General features: G+C 41.8%; 1 protein-coding gene across 2 annotated transcripts in view; it reads right to left on the bottom strand.

Moving 5' to 3' along the window:
- arhgef10la (Rho guanine nucleotide exchange factor (GEF) 10-like a) overlaps positions 1-17,682 on the bottom strand; it is a 169,033-nt gene that overhangs the window by 119,368 nt on the left and 31,983 nt on the right. Inside the window, exons 4-12 of one of the 2 annotated variants that reach the window (XM_033627803.2) lie at positions 15,404-15,567; positions 13,131-13,226; positions 12,900-13,027; positions 11,531-11,626; positions 10,717-10,825; positions 9,509-9,609; positions 7,163-7,240; positions 5,753-5,932; positions 4,499-4,615 (exon numbers count right to left, since the gene is read on the bottom strand). In XM_033627803.2, coding sequence (XP_033483694.1) covers positions 4,499-4,615; positions 5,753-5,932; positions 7,163-7,240; positions 9,509-9,609; positions 10,717-10,825; positions 11,531-11,626; positions 12,900-13,027; positions 13,131-13,226; positions 15,404-15,567 — 1,069 coding nt within the window. The remainder of the gene's footprint in view (positions 1-4,498; positions 4,616-5,752; positions 5,933-7,162; positions 7,241-9,508; positions 9,610-10,716; positions 10,826-11,530; positions 11,627-12,899; positions 13,028-13,130; positions 13,227-15,403; positions 15,568-17,682) is intronic. The other variant, XM_078170616.1, reaches the window with a different exon arrangement.

The following is a 17,682-nucleotide window of genomic DNA, read 5'->3' on the forward strand; positions in this document are numbered from 1 at the left end:
CAAATGGATCTGAGTGGACAATCTATCAGCTCTGATCTGGTTTTTATAATCACTGCAGTAGAAAGACTGAGAGAGGGACCTGTGATATGCAGGGAGAAATGCTTGGTGGCAGATCATACTGCTAGCAGTGCTGGTGTCCTCCCTCTGTTTGGGCCTGTCCAGGCTGACGGCTTTTGGATCAGGTATTATTATTCTTGGGTAGATTTGGTCCACTGACTGTCTGGTGCCCTCAGCGCACGTCAAGCTTTCCACAGATCCATTTCACCAATTCTGGACACATGAATACCTCTAGTGTAAATCTGTTCTGCTGAGAGAGGGAAAGCATCTCACTCTCCCACGCAGGTCTTCATCCCTTAATGTCATCTGGAGAGTAGGCTGAAGTTTGCTGGCAGTAGAAATGTAGGATGACACAAGAATGTTGGCACCTCTGTCGCGCTAACAACTGTGTTATGAGTATCTGAGGTAAGCAACAAACATTCAAGATCCTCCTGGACACTGGCAGTGGCATGCTCACAATAAGGATCAGCCACGCCTGAGCAGGTGGGGCAGCGGCAAAAAGCCCAAGGTAAAGCGGGGGTTTCCTTGACCTCAGGTAAGTCGTTTCAATGTCGTGTTTTTCTCACAGCTGCTGAGTGAAAGTAGATTCTAGTACCAATGGAAAAGATTAGAGCTGACTGGCTGAGAAAGTAGCTGCAAATTTCAGTATGCTGCTCTGCAGAGGAGAGTGGTCAAGCTTTAAGATCCCATTAGTGGGCGAGACCTGAGTGAAATACAGCAGACTGTGTTTTTTTTTCTTTCTTAAACAGGAAACAAACTGAATGTGTTAGTGACTATTTATAATATATTTACAGACCCTTGTGACCAACTGTTGTTGACAAATTACTAAAATAAAAATAGACATACATCTAGTTGCGATATATGAATCAGGAACATCTTTCTTTTTCACTCTAAGACATTTTTCTGGCAATGTCACCTACCTTACTGAGTAGAACTGCATTTGTTGCCAGGCAACCTTATCAGCAAAGCAAGAAGCCTCAGCGTTTATGCTGGAGCTGATGGAACTGTCCCTTATGTAAATTTTGGGTTAAAACACTTGACACCTTCTTTTAATGTCAAGAAAAATGGGAAATGGGCAAGGCTGGATATGTCATTGGACCTCTCAAGTGGACACTTCCCTCCACAGCTGATGTGAACTAGATTAGGCCCATGACTCTTCCAGCAGGCTCAATAATAAGTCCTGCCATCAAAGTACCAGCCGCCTCCACACAAGCTCTCACCACTGAACTGGATAATGCAAAACTACACTGTATATGTGCATATACAACTTCTAATGCCCAAATCAGACCAATGATTCGCAACAAGACAAAACTGTTTCAGAACGTAGCTGAGAAAAGTTGCAGTAGTGTGTTTCATTTTTTCGCTGTTTCATCACTACCACAAATGCACCTGAAGCCAGTATCTCACTTTCACTATCCTCATTCATATTTTAAGGAGCTACAAATTATATTCAGCCACAACATAAGCCTGAAAAGCTGGAAATTAGAACAAAAATACAGAGAGTTGTTGCATAGAAATGATACACCGTCTCATCTAGTTGCATTGGTGTGTACCGGCAGAGCGCAGTTCAAGTAGTTGCATGTTTCACCTGGTCTCGATGCAGATTCCTCTCTGCTATTGGTCTCAATAGTAATAACCTAATGGCATCCTGAGATTTTTTTGGATGGTCTGATTTGCTGTTTCTATACTCTTATTTTAGTTTACAAAAAAATAAATGGCCAATTTGCCAGCTTCTTCTTATCATTCTATTCAATCAAAAACAGCTGATTTACACTAGGGGTGTAACAATACACAAGTTTGGTTAATACCCCGGTTTCAAAGTCACGGTTTGGTGTGAGTTCGATACAGCAGGGGGGAAAAAAAGAATGCTTAAGGATACGTTCCTCTCCATTTATTTTGAAAAGATAGGACTGCATGTGCTAAAGACAAACAAAATCCTCGTGCTGGGTACTGAAACAGAATTTTGTCCTCTTGCCACTTTGATGAATTACTGTAATTGTAAAAATAAGGATGAATTATAACATGTGTGTATTACACTGTACAAACACTGAACAAACACTCTTCCAAAGGGTAACAGGTCACTGGCTATTAAACTGAAAAGCATCTCTTATGATATAAATTTGAAATACAAAATAAATAGAAAAAATTAAAAATAAATCTCATGCATTAGGAGGAGTGTTACGGTTAGTTGCACCGTGGCAGTATGCCAATGCAAATGCCAATTGCTCCAGTAATTTGTTTTCTCCCATTCTGCTTTGGCACCTAGAGTGCTTGAATGCACTGGGATAAAGAGTTAGGTTCTAATTGCTCATTCATTCCTCATCTTGGTGATCACCACATTTGGGTGATGCAGTCACATGTGCACAAGCAGAGCAACACCAACACATCACCCTTGTTTCATACACAACTCTCTTTCCTTTGTTGCTGTAGCTGACTGAGAACCCACAGGTGGGTCTTTCAGGTCTGGTGTTTGATTTCATTCGCTAAAGTGTGACTGACTCCCACAACAATCCGCTTGTTGTGCTTATCTTATCACATGCTATCATCTTCCAAATGGAACTCACACTTCTAAAATTTGGTTCCGCCTTACGTGCATCAATCTACATGCCATGTTTTCAAGCAGTGGCTGCATGCATTGAACTGTGACCTCCATACTGTGACAGTTCGGTACAAATCCACAAACCATTACAGTCCTAATTTACACTGAACTCACCAAGAGGCTTATCTGCAAATGCAGCTCTCATATTACATCATAATGTCTGCAAACTGTTCTCAAATACTGAATTTCATTTCATGGTCCCTATCCTCGAAATCTGCCTTGCGTGCTAATGGTCAAGTACATGCAGTCAGTGCCTGCACAATATTTTAAAAGCAACATAATGAAGTCTGTCATTGATTCAGTGTTGTTTCCAGTCTGTGTCTGGCCAATTTATTACTTGGTTTGTCTTCCCATTGTGAGTGAGAGCTGCAACAGGCAGCAGGAGAGACGGAGGAACCTTTCAACAGAAAGGAAGGGACACATGTTATCTGGAGTTACATGCAGGGCTGTCAGCTGTGTGATCTGGTTCTGTAAATCAGCACTACAGCTCAATGATCCAGGCCATACTCATGCATGAATGCTGAGCGCACAGGGAATTGTTAAACTCAGCACATTTAAATAATTCGTTGGCACTCTCCGTGCACCCTGGCGCTACTTTTTCTTGTTCAAAATGTTAGGTAAACAGAAAAATGCATCTTGATTGAAGTTGCCAAATTTCCACTTTTTCACATAACCACCAAATTAACCAGAAATGTTGCAATTTCTTCCTTTTTTTGTTTTGTGTGTGAATCAGCCTGTTTGGCATTCAGTCATTTGCAGAGTTCTCTCTGTTTCATTAAAAGACTTGTGGTAGCTTTTTTTAGATTTACTAAAAAACTAGAATTACAGCTTGAATGTCTCTGCCAACAAGTCAAGCTAAAGTTTATATCCATGTGTGTCAAGATTCATATGTTGCCATGACAGCAGACACCACTTCAAATATATATGTTGCTGCAAGAGAGCTACTAAGTCCAAAATGTGGATGCTTCACACACATCTTCCCCTGGCAGTATAGAGGATCTACACAATCACCACAGTTTCAAGGTTGGCACCTAAAATCAGTGTCAACAATTCAGTATCTGACCAAATGTCTGCCCTTCTGATCCTGAGATATGGAGTTGAAAACATTATGGTGTCACAGTAGAGTTGACCTTTGACCTTTTGGATATAAATGATTCATTTGTTGTATAAGACATTTGTGAAAAATTTTGTCGCAATTAGTCTGTGAATTCTTGAGTTATTGCCAAAAATGTGCTTCGTGAGGTCACTGTGACCTTTGATCACCAAATTCCAATCAGTTCATCTTTAAGTCCGAGTGGATGTTTGTGCCAAATATGAAAAAAATCCCCTCAAGGCGTTCTTGAGATCACATTCACAAGAATGGGACGTACGGACAGACAACCCAAAACATAATGTCTCCAGCCACAGGTGTCATCGGCGCGAAAGAATAAAAACGTCATAGAGAAAATATTCATGTGATTAACATGAATGCAGGACATTACCTGCATTCAGTCTTGAACATTTCAAGGTTAGACACAGCTTCAATCTATATGCCAACATTAGTGAATACTAAATTGTAGACAAACTATTTCACAAAATCAGGACACACTTTAAAACCATCCATGAACCCACTGTAAACAGCAATTATGTATTTTGTGTAAATAAACACCTTTTCACACACTAAATTATTTGTCTGTCTCTTTGGAAACCTGAGAAGTACAGTATGTATTATCAAAGTCTTTAGCTTTGGGGCTTTGCTAAATTCAGCATCTGCTGAACATAAAGGAAAACAAACAGAGGGGCTAAAACACACTTTGATTTAAAAAATGAGAAATTAAATTGTGCTCCTGGGCTGAAGCTCACCTTTAGGAATTCCAGAAACGCTGGTTTGGACATGCATGCCTTTTTAATGAGCGCCATGGCATTAGTGAAGTTGTTCACGTAATCACTGTATACATCCAGCACCATGGACTTGGAAAACTGTGAAAGCAGAAATACATATATTTATGTGAATTTGTAACAACATCCCTACAATAACAGGGTCTGCTCTGCCATGTTTGATAATCTTTACACCGGCATCTGCAAACACAGTCATGTAATTTCTTCTGACATCTCGAATGTTTGGTCAACCGTGCTGTTTGCAGGGCAACCCGTGGGTAATTTCAATGTAAAGAGAGGCAAGAAAATGGCCATTTAAGTATAGTGCTTTAAAAAATTGGTTTGTTTACCATCCCCAGTTACCGCAACACCCTTCACGAGCCATTTAAGAGGTTGGGCAAAGAGGAATGAGGTGGCAGAGTGTGAAAGAGTGTGTGTGTGTGGGAGGGGGTGTGTCTGTGGTGCGGTAGACATTTATTCTCGCTCCTCAATTAAACCCACACCAGGCAGCTGATAGTGGCAGTTTGAGGAGTGGTGGGGAATTAGCAAACCTCATGAAGGAATTAACCCTCTTTGCTCACAACCTCCTTCAGGATCCTGCCTCTCAGATACCACTACAAGCCCTGCAGGTACAGATACATTGTCACATAAAGAAGGGGGCAGCTCAATAAGGAGTACAGTCCCTGCACCTTCCATTCCCAGTATGGTCTCGTTTGATAGTAAGTCCTAGGGTATCAATGGAACAGCCCTGTAATGGTCAGCAGAGAGGGAGAGGGTCGAATCAGCGCCTCTAATAGGCAAATAATGAGCGGACCTTATGGATGAGCACACTGCAGAGACTAACAACAGAAAACTCACACTGAACGCTATTGTCCTAGTGCCAAAATTTGCAAACACGTATCCCAGAGAGCATTGGATGCAGTGGAGATATTCATCACAGCTGTAATTGATTCCATGTTTGGGGTAAACTATCCCTGTTTGCTCAGACTAAAGCCTGTAGCTCATTAGAACTCTAGTAGCAGAGATTGTGTTATACAGTTAGATAAAACTGCCAAGAAAAATAGGAGTTCCTTCACCCTGAATGTAAGTCTTTGATTGCATGTTAGACAGAAATAAACATTGCACACAATCACACACACACATATATATATATATATATGTGGCAGCAAATAAGCCTCCGGATTGCATTTCTATTTCACAGATATGAGGATACAAACATGCACATGCACGCACACTAACCGAGGCAACAAATAAGTCTCCGATTTTCTCACTGCTGTCCCACTCTGCCACACGTGATGCCAGTGCAATCTGAAACATGGAGTGGCACTGTGTGATCTCCCTCAATCGGTAAAATATAGGCCGGATCTTCCTTGGACTCAAGATGCGTGGATCAGCTTCCATCAGTGGTCTCTGGTATTCCTGGTGAGATTGTGAGAGAAAATTGGGTTTTTTATTGTTGTTGATATGTATGTGCGTATTTGTGTGTGTGGGTGGATGCTTAAGATGAATCAGCAGTCCACCTTCCTTAAGCGTCTCTTCTTTTCAGTGCAGCATAAATAGACAACTGAGGGGTAGCAGACAAATATTCTATGAATCGAGGAAAATGAGGAAATATAGTCACAGTGCCTGGAAGCACATCAATCCAAAGGATTCACCCACAAAACAGCATTTGCCACTAGCAAACATGTACAGAACTCAAGGTGACTTGTAATCATAAAAGCCAGAATAATAATGGCAAAAAGCAGCTCCCAGCAGAGTTACAGATGCAAAAGCAACGTGGTGAAAGAGGCATTGATTGATTCTTCACTCAGCATTCATGGGGAGTTGGCAGGTTCTTTGTGGACAATATTCTTTGTGAAAGCCGGTGAACATGACGTCTTTGAATCTGAACATGTATAGGTATTGTGCGCTACCCAAACGTGAGAGATGAAAACGCTATTTAACACCAAAAATTTATCTATCTGAGCAACAGCAGTGGTAATTTTTGTTGATGTTTTGCAAGTCTCATTTCCGCAAATCCATCACAGCAAATGAATCATCAACTGAAGGAACACGGACGGGCAGCACAACATGAACAACTGTTGCAATCTGTTTTACAGCAATAATGACGGTTAGAGCCCTCAGTGTCTAATTGTGCTTGTGGCCTTTCATCTTTTTATGTTATCTGTCTGGAGAGGCTGCGTTTACCACTTGGCTGGAATAACGAGAGAGATTTCAAAAGAGCTAAACCTCCCCAAGTATCACACGCAATCGTGTCACTCGACAACAAAGGTAGCGTATTGTATCTTGACAGTGAAAGATTTTGCAGTGCATAAGGAAGCCATTGATTGCTGCTGATTCCATTTCAGTAGGCTCCTCTTATTTTTCTGTGATGAGGAGATAACAAGTCTCCTTCTCCCCACTAAAAAGAGAGATTAAAGAGGAGAGGCTGCACCCCATCCTGCGCCAGCCTGACAGTCTCTCTCTCCCTCTCAGCATCTGCGCAACACCGCAGAAATGAGGACGGCTGTTTTATCAGGATTATTTATGCTGAGACACCTCAGTAATTTGATGGATATCGCTGCTTCTCTTTTTAGCGTAATTCATAATGGCTAAATGGTGAAGATATTGCATGTGGCAGAGGAGGACAACGGGGACTCAACAGCTCACCTGCAAGATTCTCCTGAGAGACTCCAGGTAGCTCCGCTCACTCTGAATGATGGAGCCGAGGATATGGCGCCTGACAACCTGCGTAGACAACAGACCAGTCAGGAAATCTAGCACTAAGAAGACATGATGGGGCTGCAGTGTGCGGTATGCTTTCAGTTAAGCAGTGCAGGGTTGATGGATTGCACTATAATCGTGTGTTTGTCACAGGAGGAAAAAGACTCAAAAAGGAGTAGGTCTGTTTGAACAAGGCCTCCGTCGGAGTTCTGAATCATTGTATTTTCTGTGACATAAAGAAACGGCTGTTCCTGCTGTTACAAAACACACTGCTTTTCCAAACAGGATAAAAAGAAAAGAGCATATAGATGTGTTAAAACACTGAAAGGCCTGGAGCTTTATCTCAAGGCTACAGGGTACAGAATATGTTCACACAGATGCTAGACATTAAAGGGGAACTCTGGTATTTTTTAGCCTGGTCTCTATTTTTCCATGTTTTTGTATGTCTGAGTGACACAAGTTTTGATATTGGTCCAGCACTGGGAGAGAGTGTTGAAACAGGCTACAATGTAATGCTCCGATTGTTATTTTGAGTATCTTTAAACATTACGGAAAGGACCTTCTTTACCTTTCGCTTGCTCGGGTCTGTTTTGAGTCCAAGTCTCACTAATGAGAAGTCTAAAATCTCATGACATGTAATTTGTTACAGGAAGAAAACATAGAGTTCGAGTTAGTGTTAGAGTTAGAGTTAGCGTTAGAGCTAGAACTAGAACTAGAGTTAGAGAGAGGACTGCTGGTTGTTGTGTTCAAGGACAGAAAGCAAATCTGACTCTTGTCTAAAAGACTGTTAATGTCATGGCTGAAAATTAGGCTGATTGCGAGAATGTAAAAAAGTCCATGAGATTTCAGAGTGAGTCTTCACCTTTAAGTGAGACTTGAACACAAAACAGACCAAAACAAGAAAAAGGTACAAAAAAACATTTCACTTCTCCGTAGGGTTCTTTCCCTGACGTTTAATGAATCTGAATCTATCAGTGGCAAAAGCTTGCATTTATAATCGGGCGCTCCTGCTCAGAGTGGTTACATCGTCCATTTTTTGAAACTGGTCCCTCAAAACTGGACCAATTCAAAAAATGGTTGTTCCTACGAGTCACTTAGACACAGAACACTGGAAAACAGCAGAGGTGCACACTCAAGTTGCATGACTTTAACTCAGACTCATGTCAGATTTGATGACTTTAGACTCGACTTGACAAAATCAAAAAGACTAGTAACTCAACTTGGACTCCTATGATTCGTGAATTCACTTGGACTTGAGCCTTTTCACTTAAAAACACTTGATACCTTCCCCGAAACCCAAAGATGTAGTAGTTATTTAAAGTATGTTATCTAAAATGTGTGCCACAAATCAATTCCTTTCCCTTTATCTCCTAAATCAACTAACATAAACACTATTCATTCCCAAGAAGTCGTCACCTAATTCCCCAGAAGATCCACTTTGTTTGAACCAATCTGACAGCAGCCAGTCGAGTTGCAGGAGAGAACCATAAAGAACTAATGTGACATTACTTAACAACTGGAAAAAAAGACACTAGTACTACTTTAATATAATGTTCACAGTGCCACTGTGCTCAGCAAGGCAGCCCACATGACAGAACAAACAACATGCTGTCTGCACTTCCCACCCCCAAACTAAAGTATTCTACTCCATTGAGACACACTGGGAGGCAGCTACGCTAAGCTAGCTCGTTGTCATTGTCGTTGTCAAAAAAGCTCATACTTTATGAGGTTAGTTTTAATAAACGAATTTATTAAAATAACATGAAATGATCAGGATGCCTGGTAGGAGGCCCCGGGGGGAGACCCAGAACACGCTGGAGGGATTACATATCTCTTCTGACTGGAAAGCGTTGCTGGGTAGCAGAACATCTGTGATAATTCAGCCTGTTATGCCTGCTACCCAGCTTTGTATAAGCGGTTGAAAAAGGATGGATGGATGAAATAAGAAAAATAAAAAATTAAAAAATCAATCACTCTAGTATTTGCTGTATTGAATTCATACCGAACCCTGACATGACTCTATCATACTGAACCAAGCCGCGAATTCTGTGAACTGTTACACTGCTAAATGATATCAAAAATAAGCTTGTTCGCTTACTTGGGACTTGAGTCCAAAGACTTGAGCCTTACTCATTATTTGGAAAACAATGACTTGTTTTCACCTCTGGAAATTACAGTCCAGGTTGAAAAATACCGCAGTTCTGCTTTAGGTGCAGTCTATGTTTCTAAATAATAGTAACATTCAGTTTGGAGAGAACAGGAAGAAATGGTTGCAAAAAGTGTCAGGTGCACCTGGTGGCTGGTCAGCCCCTCTGGCATGGGGCTCAGCTGTGGGGGAGGATGCTTCAGTTCTGACACAGCAACATCCAGGTATCCTGCATCGTCCTCCTCTTCTGCAGACATTCCGAAATAAAGGAGAAACATACAGAAAGGTTAAAAAGAGAAAGAGGCTGTGTGTGTGTGAGTGTGTGTGTGTGTGTGTGTGTGTGTGTGTGTGCGTGTGTGACAGAATGAGACAGAGAGGGAAAAACAGAGAGGCAGCCTTCAGATCTCACTGCAGCTGGAGACACAATGCGACACACTAAGTTTATTACCTCGAAAATATGAAGAGATTTCTATACTCTGAAACAGAGACAGTGCGCGAGAGAGAAAGAGCGAGCTATGGAGAAAGACGTGAGAGTGAGAGGCCTTCGGAAAAAAAAAAAACTTTCAAAACAATACTGTATCTCTGTAGGAGTAAAGGAAGCACACAGAAGTGTGTCTGGAAAAACACGATCCAACACATATTCATCTCTGCATTGGCACAAAGACATTCGACAGTCTCAAAAACTTCACCCGTAACCATAAAGACACAGATACCAAAAGCCTTCACAGTTCCAATTAAAGACTTTGGAATGATAACAGAGGATTGGTGGAAAAGAAATATAATGCTGCGCAGATTTCCCTCGATCAACACCTAAAAATAGCAGCACTGGCCTCTTTACCTCTTTGTGATGGCTCGGAGATTTGTTTGAGACGTGGGTCTGGTATCTATGGTTTATGGAGCTGCTCGATACTCCATTAATGGATGGTAATCTCTCGCTGTTGTTTGACAAAAGGTTCCTATAACAACCTATATTGTACCGCATGAGTTGCTTCATCTTCCTCTCTTTCACACATCAAAAACTGAACTTGACCACATTGTCTGTCTTAAAACTGAGAAAGCCTGCCTGTTTTATTTATTATGGTTATAATCAGCTGGATCTTTCTTTTTCACAGTGCTTTCATTTCTCCCTGAAGAGATTTGTATAAAGAGAAGACTTTCTACTCTATCTGCCTCAAACTCTACTTTGGCTTGGCTAGCTTTGCACATAAGCAACTGCCTATAATTCAAAGAGTCAACTGTAAGGAGTAAAAGCCCAGACTTCATAACCAAAACCCATTATTCAAAATAGTTTAACTTTCATCCCAAAAAGCCAGCTGACCAGCATTTACAAAGTTTTCAGACTTCCCTGCATTACCCAATTGATCTTTCCTCTGCAGGAAGGAAACTTTTCGCATGACGGCTATCTTGGTCTTTTCAAGCCCATCCTTCGTTCCGCTTCTCGCCGCCTTCATGAGCTGCTGAACCTGGTTGGAAGGAGCACACAGAAACAACGGAGGAGTGTTAGAGTGCGGGGAGTGTGCCACGCTGCGGAGACTTGATAACCTACGGTGTTCCTCTGGAGAGCGATGGAGAGAAGTGGCGCTCGGTGGGCTCATCATGAATCTCGCCATCTGCGACTCCCTGTGGGTCGCTGTACAGCCTCTAATCAGAGAGTCTATGAGCATATCATGGGGAGATTATGGTAACAGAGTGAGCTCCACATCAGAGCTGCACTGCTCAGTGTGGGAGAATTCACTTGACCACAAACTCCACCCCGGGCATGACTCCACAGACCAAGAATACACACACGGTGGTAGTATTTTTAAATGGCTCTACTTCAGGAAAGTAGGTCATTAATTGGGGGCAAGTTGCACTGGTGTTTATGGAAGTAAATATGCAGAATATTATTTAATAATTCATGTGTCCCATAAATGCGTCATGATATTAAACCAGGCAGGGGAAAAAAGAGAGAGGCCGACAGAGTGTCTCAAAGCAAAGTCACAGTCCAAAGGAAAGCAGGGAAGGATGGTGCAGAGTCAGTTAAGCCTTTGAGTCAGCTGAGCACACAGCGCAGCATATTTCAGCTCTGGGTGATCATCAATCCTGTTGACAAACATCTAGAGGAGTGATTTGAGCTCTGCGAAGAAACAGTGTGATATAGCTGTGTTCGCTTGCTGCTGGTGATATACCTTGATGTCATAGTTGTGCTTGCCAGACAGCTTCATGGCCAGTTCACGTTTGGTCCTGGCACAGCGTTCCCTCAGCCGACGTACTTCAGGAGAGAGCTACAGGTGTTGGACAGGGACAGGCGGGGCATGAGGGGTGGTGGGGGCGAGTTGCGTTTGGCCATGAAAGGCAAAGAGAGACGGAAAAAGTAGGGGAGAGGAAATAGAAAAGGGGAAATGGAGGCAAAGTGATCAAGGCAAAACAAGCTAAGCAACATTGGGAATTAATCACAAGCATAGACAGTGAAGGCTCAGAGCGCTGCTTTGGTCAAAGAGGTTACACTGTATGAGACTAATGGACGCTGATTTAAAGGAGGATGAGCAGGGGGAGAGGGGTGCAGGCAGTTTAGAGCAATTATTAAAGAAGCAAACTGTCACAGCTCTCCCAGGCTGCTCGAATTAAGCAGTGAACTGAACAAGAGGAAAACTTCAGGTACACTTGGTGAAAAATTAATCGTGCAGGACTAATTAAAAACTACGTGTTTCTGATGAAGGCTGCGCAAGCCGGAAAGTGTTGTCGGGCCCTAATAGTCAAGGTTACTTTATTATATTAATAGTTCAACCAGTGCAGCTGAATCCTTCCTTTTGTTGCCTGGGACAACCACGCCAAGAGAGTGGGGGATTTTCACACCACACTTTCCTGTAATTACCTGAGCAACTCATTTTCAGTCCTGATGCAACAAACATTTTTTTCCCTTTGGTCCACTCATTTCTCAAAGCATTAATTTAACTCAGGATTTCCTTGGATTACAATGGAATTATACCCATACATAATGTGTAAAAATATGCAATGGTAGGTATAAATCTATACATTAATAATGATTCAACTCAGCAAAATACTTTTTTATTAGTATGACTCCGGATTTTCCCTATGCCTGCATAGGTGCATGCACGTTAAAGGCTGGTGAAGCGTAAAGGAAATGCAGCACAGTGTGAATGTGCACACAGTGCCATCATGTGGAAGACTGACACTGCGTAGCTGCGCCGCACAGCACTGATGAGCAGCATCCTTGGCAGAGGAGAGGCAAAGAGATCTGAGGCTTTTCAAACACAGAAATGCCTCTTGTTTACTTTCATCCCACAATGAAAGTTTAAGGCCTAGACAGCCTATTATACATTTTTCATGTTCTTTATAGTTTCCTTCCAGTTCTATACATTAATAAAGAGGACTGCGACAGAGGAGCAGGAGGATGAAATATTCCCCTTGATTATTTTTAAAGTGCTGGAAACCAACCAAAACAACCTGGCCGGTCATGTAAAATAAACAGAGATGATGGTTTGTGTGAGATAAGCACACACACAGAGCATGCATCCACACACTCGCTAATAGTACCTTGCTCCGTGTGGGTTGTTTGGCCTCGTTATCAGACTGTTCGTCGTAGCTTTCAAACTCACTGGAGCTCCACCCATTGTCTGCATCCAGGGGACCGCTGTCTCTCTGAACATCTTCATAGATCATATCTGCAAAAAACACACACACATATCCCATATCAGAGGCTCCACATCAAGACTTAGGAATGGAATAAACATCCTAAACAAACATAATTCTGTCGCAGCTACTAACCTTCGTCGGGAGAGAGGGGGTCCTCGCTTGGAACATCATCATAGATCACCTCTGAAGCCTCCACCGTCTGTGGCTCAGCTTTAGCCACACATAAAGCTGGCAAAGAAATCCGGCAGCATCAAAGTAAACAAACAGTGTTTTTAAATAGAAAGAGAGTGGTGCCTTCTATCTTTTATCTCCCTCTCTGTTTGATAGTTGCACCTCCTGTTGTTAGATCAGTCTTTTACATTTCTCCCCCAAAAAACAACACACACAAAGATATACACACACACGGCTCCAAACTACATTGCCTGAATCCTTTTGGCACAGCAGCACAGATAAAAGACGCCAGATCTTCTTGCCTCTGGTTAGGAATTTGCACAGCCTTTGAGTATTTACATACTTATTGTATCCTTTGCATTTAAAGGTCTTACTTCCTCGCGGAGATCTGGCACGTCGCCTGCGCATATTGCCATAATGGCTTTGTCCGTGTGACGCAACATGATTGCATCCAGCTTGTTTGAGCTATTGACCCATTCTGTCTCCACGCTCAGCAGGATTTGTCATTAACTGCTTTGAGAGTGTTTCAGCCTAATTTAGCTCAGTGAGCTTTATTGATTTGGTTTTAAACTGTGATTTGTCTGTAACACTTTCGCCTAAGCCCTCAACAGCAACAATCACTGTTTTCAATTAATCTGATTGGAGATGTGTATTCTGTCATGGATTATTCAGCAGAGTTCAGCCCAAAAACTTGAAATAACCTTGGATACAATCCAGGAGATGAACAAAGAGCGACTGTTTTGCTACAAAAGAGGATTAGCTACACAAATGTTCTTTATATATCGCTCACTTTCCTATGCTTGTGCATTCAGTGAGGATTCAGAATAGAGAAGAAAACAACTGGATTTGGGCTATCAGCCTGACTATCAGCATATCTGCAAAGTGACTGGGCCTCTTGGGAACATGGCTTGTTATTTCAAACATGGTAAACCAGAAGTTTCCCACTGTGTTTTCTTACTTACTTTTATTTAACTTTTCTCTACAGCAGCACAATGACACCCCAATAAACTCACCCACAGTTCACAATGACACCGAAGGATATTAAAAGGAAAAGACACCGCTATTATGAACATATCCTCGTCGTTAAAAATGTGAAAGAGAAAAAAACACGTAGCAAAGCATTGGCAATCAATGTCAGATAACACCATTAAAACGTGCCTGGACTGCAGCGGAGGAGTGAAGGGACATGATTGCTTTTACAAACAGGAAATAATTATTCATAATGATCCACATAAAGTACATTTGGTCAAACTGAAACAGAGGCGTTCTACACAAACAAATTTGCCCTCCACAGCAGGTTAATATGCAAAATATTTCCTGGAATCTGGTGTTTGAAAACAAAAAGGAAAGAGTCCTGAATGAGAAAACAAAAATGCAGCATTGCAGTAAGATCAGAACAGAAGTCACATTAAATTACTTTGTTTTAAGTTACCTTGCTTTTTCAACCATCTCTATTATAATTTCAGATATCCAGGAGAGCGGTTTAATTTCATTATTCAGTTAGTTTAAATATACTGTACACGTCCAAAATGACAGCAGAGGCCTGTGTGTGAAAATACATCAGAGGAGTGGGACATGAAAAAAAAAAAAAAAAACGTGCAGCATTGCAGGGCTCCTTTACATCTCTCATTTCTGAGCCACCTTCAAATAACTGCAGCACTGCTGACTGAGTCGAAATCCAAAAGCAATTTTCCCTCATGGAAATGGTTCTCTATTGATCCTCATCCTGAATTAATTGGATTCATGTCATGTCTGTGTAGAAATCAAATCATGCCAGGGAATATGTGTGCAAGAGCCAGTGCTTATTGTGTCATTACGAGTTCAAATGTCCGTGTATTTGTGCACATGGATGTGTCCATACATAGGTATGTGAGCCTGGCGTCTTTCACCATAGAAATCAATGAACCATAAGACGACCGTAGGCCTGTAATATGGTGCTCTTGCCACCTTTGATCAAGGTCAAGGGATGCGATGTGCAGTGCTAACACAATACTAGTGCTCGATTTATACTGCCAGTGTCATTGTGGTGTGGTCCACAGTACTGTTTACGCAACTGTGGAGGCCCAATTGGTTTTCTAACACATCTGTCCACAGTGTGAACACTATAATACATAGATGGAATGAGCCTGAATCCCAAGGCAAGCTTAAATTTAATCTTTTTTGGGCTGAAATTGAACCCTTGATCTACAATATAAGGTGCATCACTTCCCTGTCAATATAATTTAGTTCTGTACCTTTGGAGATGTCCCTCGAGCCGGAGCTTTCCTTGACAATTTCTTTCCTGCGGTCTCCTGAATCAGTCGGCTTCTCCTTAGCTGGCGGCGCCACAGGAAGCCCCTGGAGCTCCTCTCCCACACAAGGAGCTGAGGCACTGGGCTCGGCTGCTGCTGCTGAGGCCCTGGAAGGTACCCAAATATTGGCACAGTTAAACTAACACCGAGTGCTGTGTGCCTCATTACGAGTTAATTTCAGTGAGAGGAAGGGGAGGCAGAGAGGCTGGAGGTGGGGGTCAAAATAGTTCTCCGCTATCCAAGCATGCAAATGCACACTCCCTAAAGTCTGACGGAGCACATATTGCTGCTGTCAAATTACTGTGATGTTTTTGAACTTTTTTGGAAGCATGAACACTGTTTTTCCATACGGGCAGCTGTGGAGTTTTACCTTCACCCAGGAATTGAAATTTGGAGGAAAGTGAGGGCATGGGCCAAAGAACAAGATAACATGTTCATATGAACAAGCTTCAACAAGTATTACACTTGGTACACAGCAAATATTCAGTGTGGATCAAATATTAGTCTTATTTATTGTTATGTTATTAAATTATTCAGCCTTGTGCTGGGGTAATTTTTAGTTTTTCACAATTTCCACTGGATTGAATAAAAATGATGCAGCACATGAAAGGCCTGTGTATTTTGATGCAGTTGTGGGGTCAGATACAGATGAAATATTTCACAACATTTTCCAATACCAAAAAACACATTTAGAGGACTGTCCACAACACAATCGGCAAAAAAATATTGGCATTGTCGCTGCAAACCACGGCTATGTTACATTTCTACGTTATTATGGTGAGGATACATTGAAACTTCACATTTCAACAATGCTGTTGTTAAAGCTTGGTTATGTTTAGGCACAAATAACACTTGGCTATGGTTTGGATAAGATCACGTTTTGGCTTAAGATACCTAGTTTTGTGGAACACAATGGCCGCTGGAAAAGCAGCGATGTCTTGGTAAAAAACAAACACTTTTGGGGGGTAAAACTGCAACAGGGTCCCTATAAAACAACCAGTTTGGTAATTTGTTGGTCTCGAAACAGTGGTCTGAAGGCATAACGCCATTCCCTCCACCTCCCGAAGACAATGTCAGTTTAGAAGTGTTGGTACGATACGTATGAAATGTACATTTTCCTCTGACATCTGGGCTGTTGTCCAGCGTTGCTAGTACGGGCTCTCTGAGTGCTTTCTTTATCTTTTATTTTATTTTATGCGTGTACTTTATTTCATTTCTACGCACATAGGACTTTTCCCCAACAAGTTGTGCTAAAAGTGACAACTTCAACTGTATATGGGATAAGTTGCGCTGATCTACTTATTCAGAACTTTTGCAAATCCACGTGTTCAAAAGAAATATAATCACACCTACCATTTGTTACTTGAGTTACTTCACTTGCCCCCAAGCACTGTCAAATCATTACGTGTCATGCCTGCGGCTTACCATAATCACCGCTGGCTTTTTGAATGAAAACATGCCCTGAACCAGCTATTAAAAAAACAGGCTGACATCACAGGGGAAAATCTTGTTGACACAGCTATCACATGGCCTGTGTTGATGCTGCCAATGTGGGACTGTCCTCCCCCACATGACTGATAATATGACAGGATCCAGTGTGTAGGAGAGTCCCATCTACACTAATTAAATCCGTCCCCCTGCTTAACACCTCAGCAAAGCTTGCAATGCCAGCAGCACCAGCAGCAGCAGCTCAGAGTGATGGGCAACTTGCAAACAAACAAGACATTGCAGAAAAATAATGTACACAAAATGGTGTAAATTTGGAGCCGTTGAGGCGAAAGCCTGGCAGACTACATTAGAGAGGCAATGGAAGTAGACTATCTGTATTCAACGATCTTGCAAACCATTATCTTTTCTTGTAAGGCACAGCACCAGGTGAACCGTGTACTATGAGTCAGAAAGAAAGGAAAGTATGCCCAGAGTAAACAAGGCTCGAAAAGACACAGTCGGTAGTTTGGAGCATCTATACACAGAATACTGATAGGCAAGATTCACTGCATGAGAATAATTTAGATAGTGTCAATCAGAAAAAAAATATTTCTACAATGACTTTGAATTTCTTTAGCTATTTCAGCAAACCCCAGCAGTCTTGTCTCCAATCTGGTCCACAATGAAAAGTCCCAGGGGAAAATAATAGTCTTTTCTTTGTCTCATCAGATATAAGTTAGCTTCTAATTTTGATATTAATAAATTCTGATTCTGATTCAGTTTCTCCCAAACCC

This window comes from Epinephelus lanceolatus, chromosome 1 (genome assembly GCF_041903045.1).
Source record: "Epinephelus lanceolatus isolate andai-2023 chromosome 1, ASM4190304v1, whole genome shotgun sequence".
NCBI lineage: Eukaryota > Metazoa > Chordata > Actinopteri > Perciformes > Serranidae > Epinephelus > Epinephelus lanceolatus.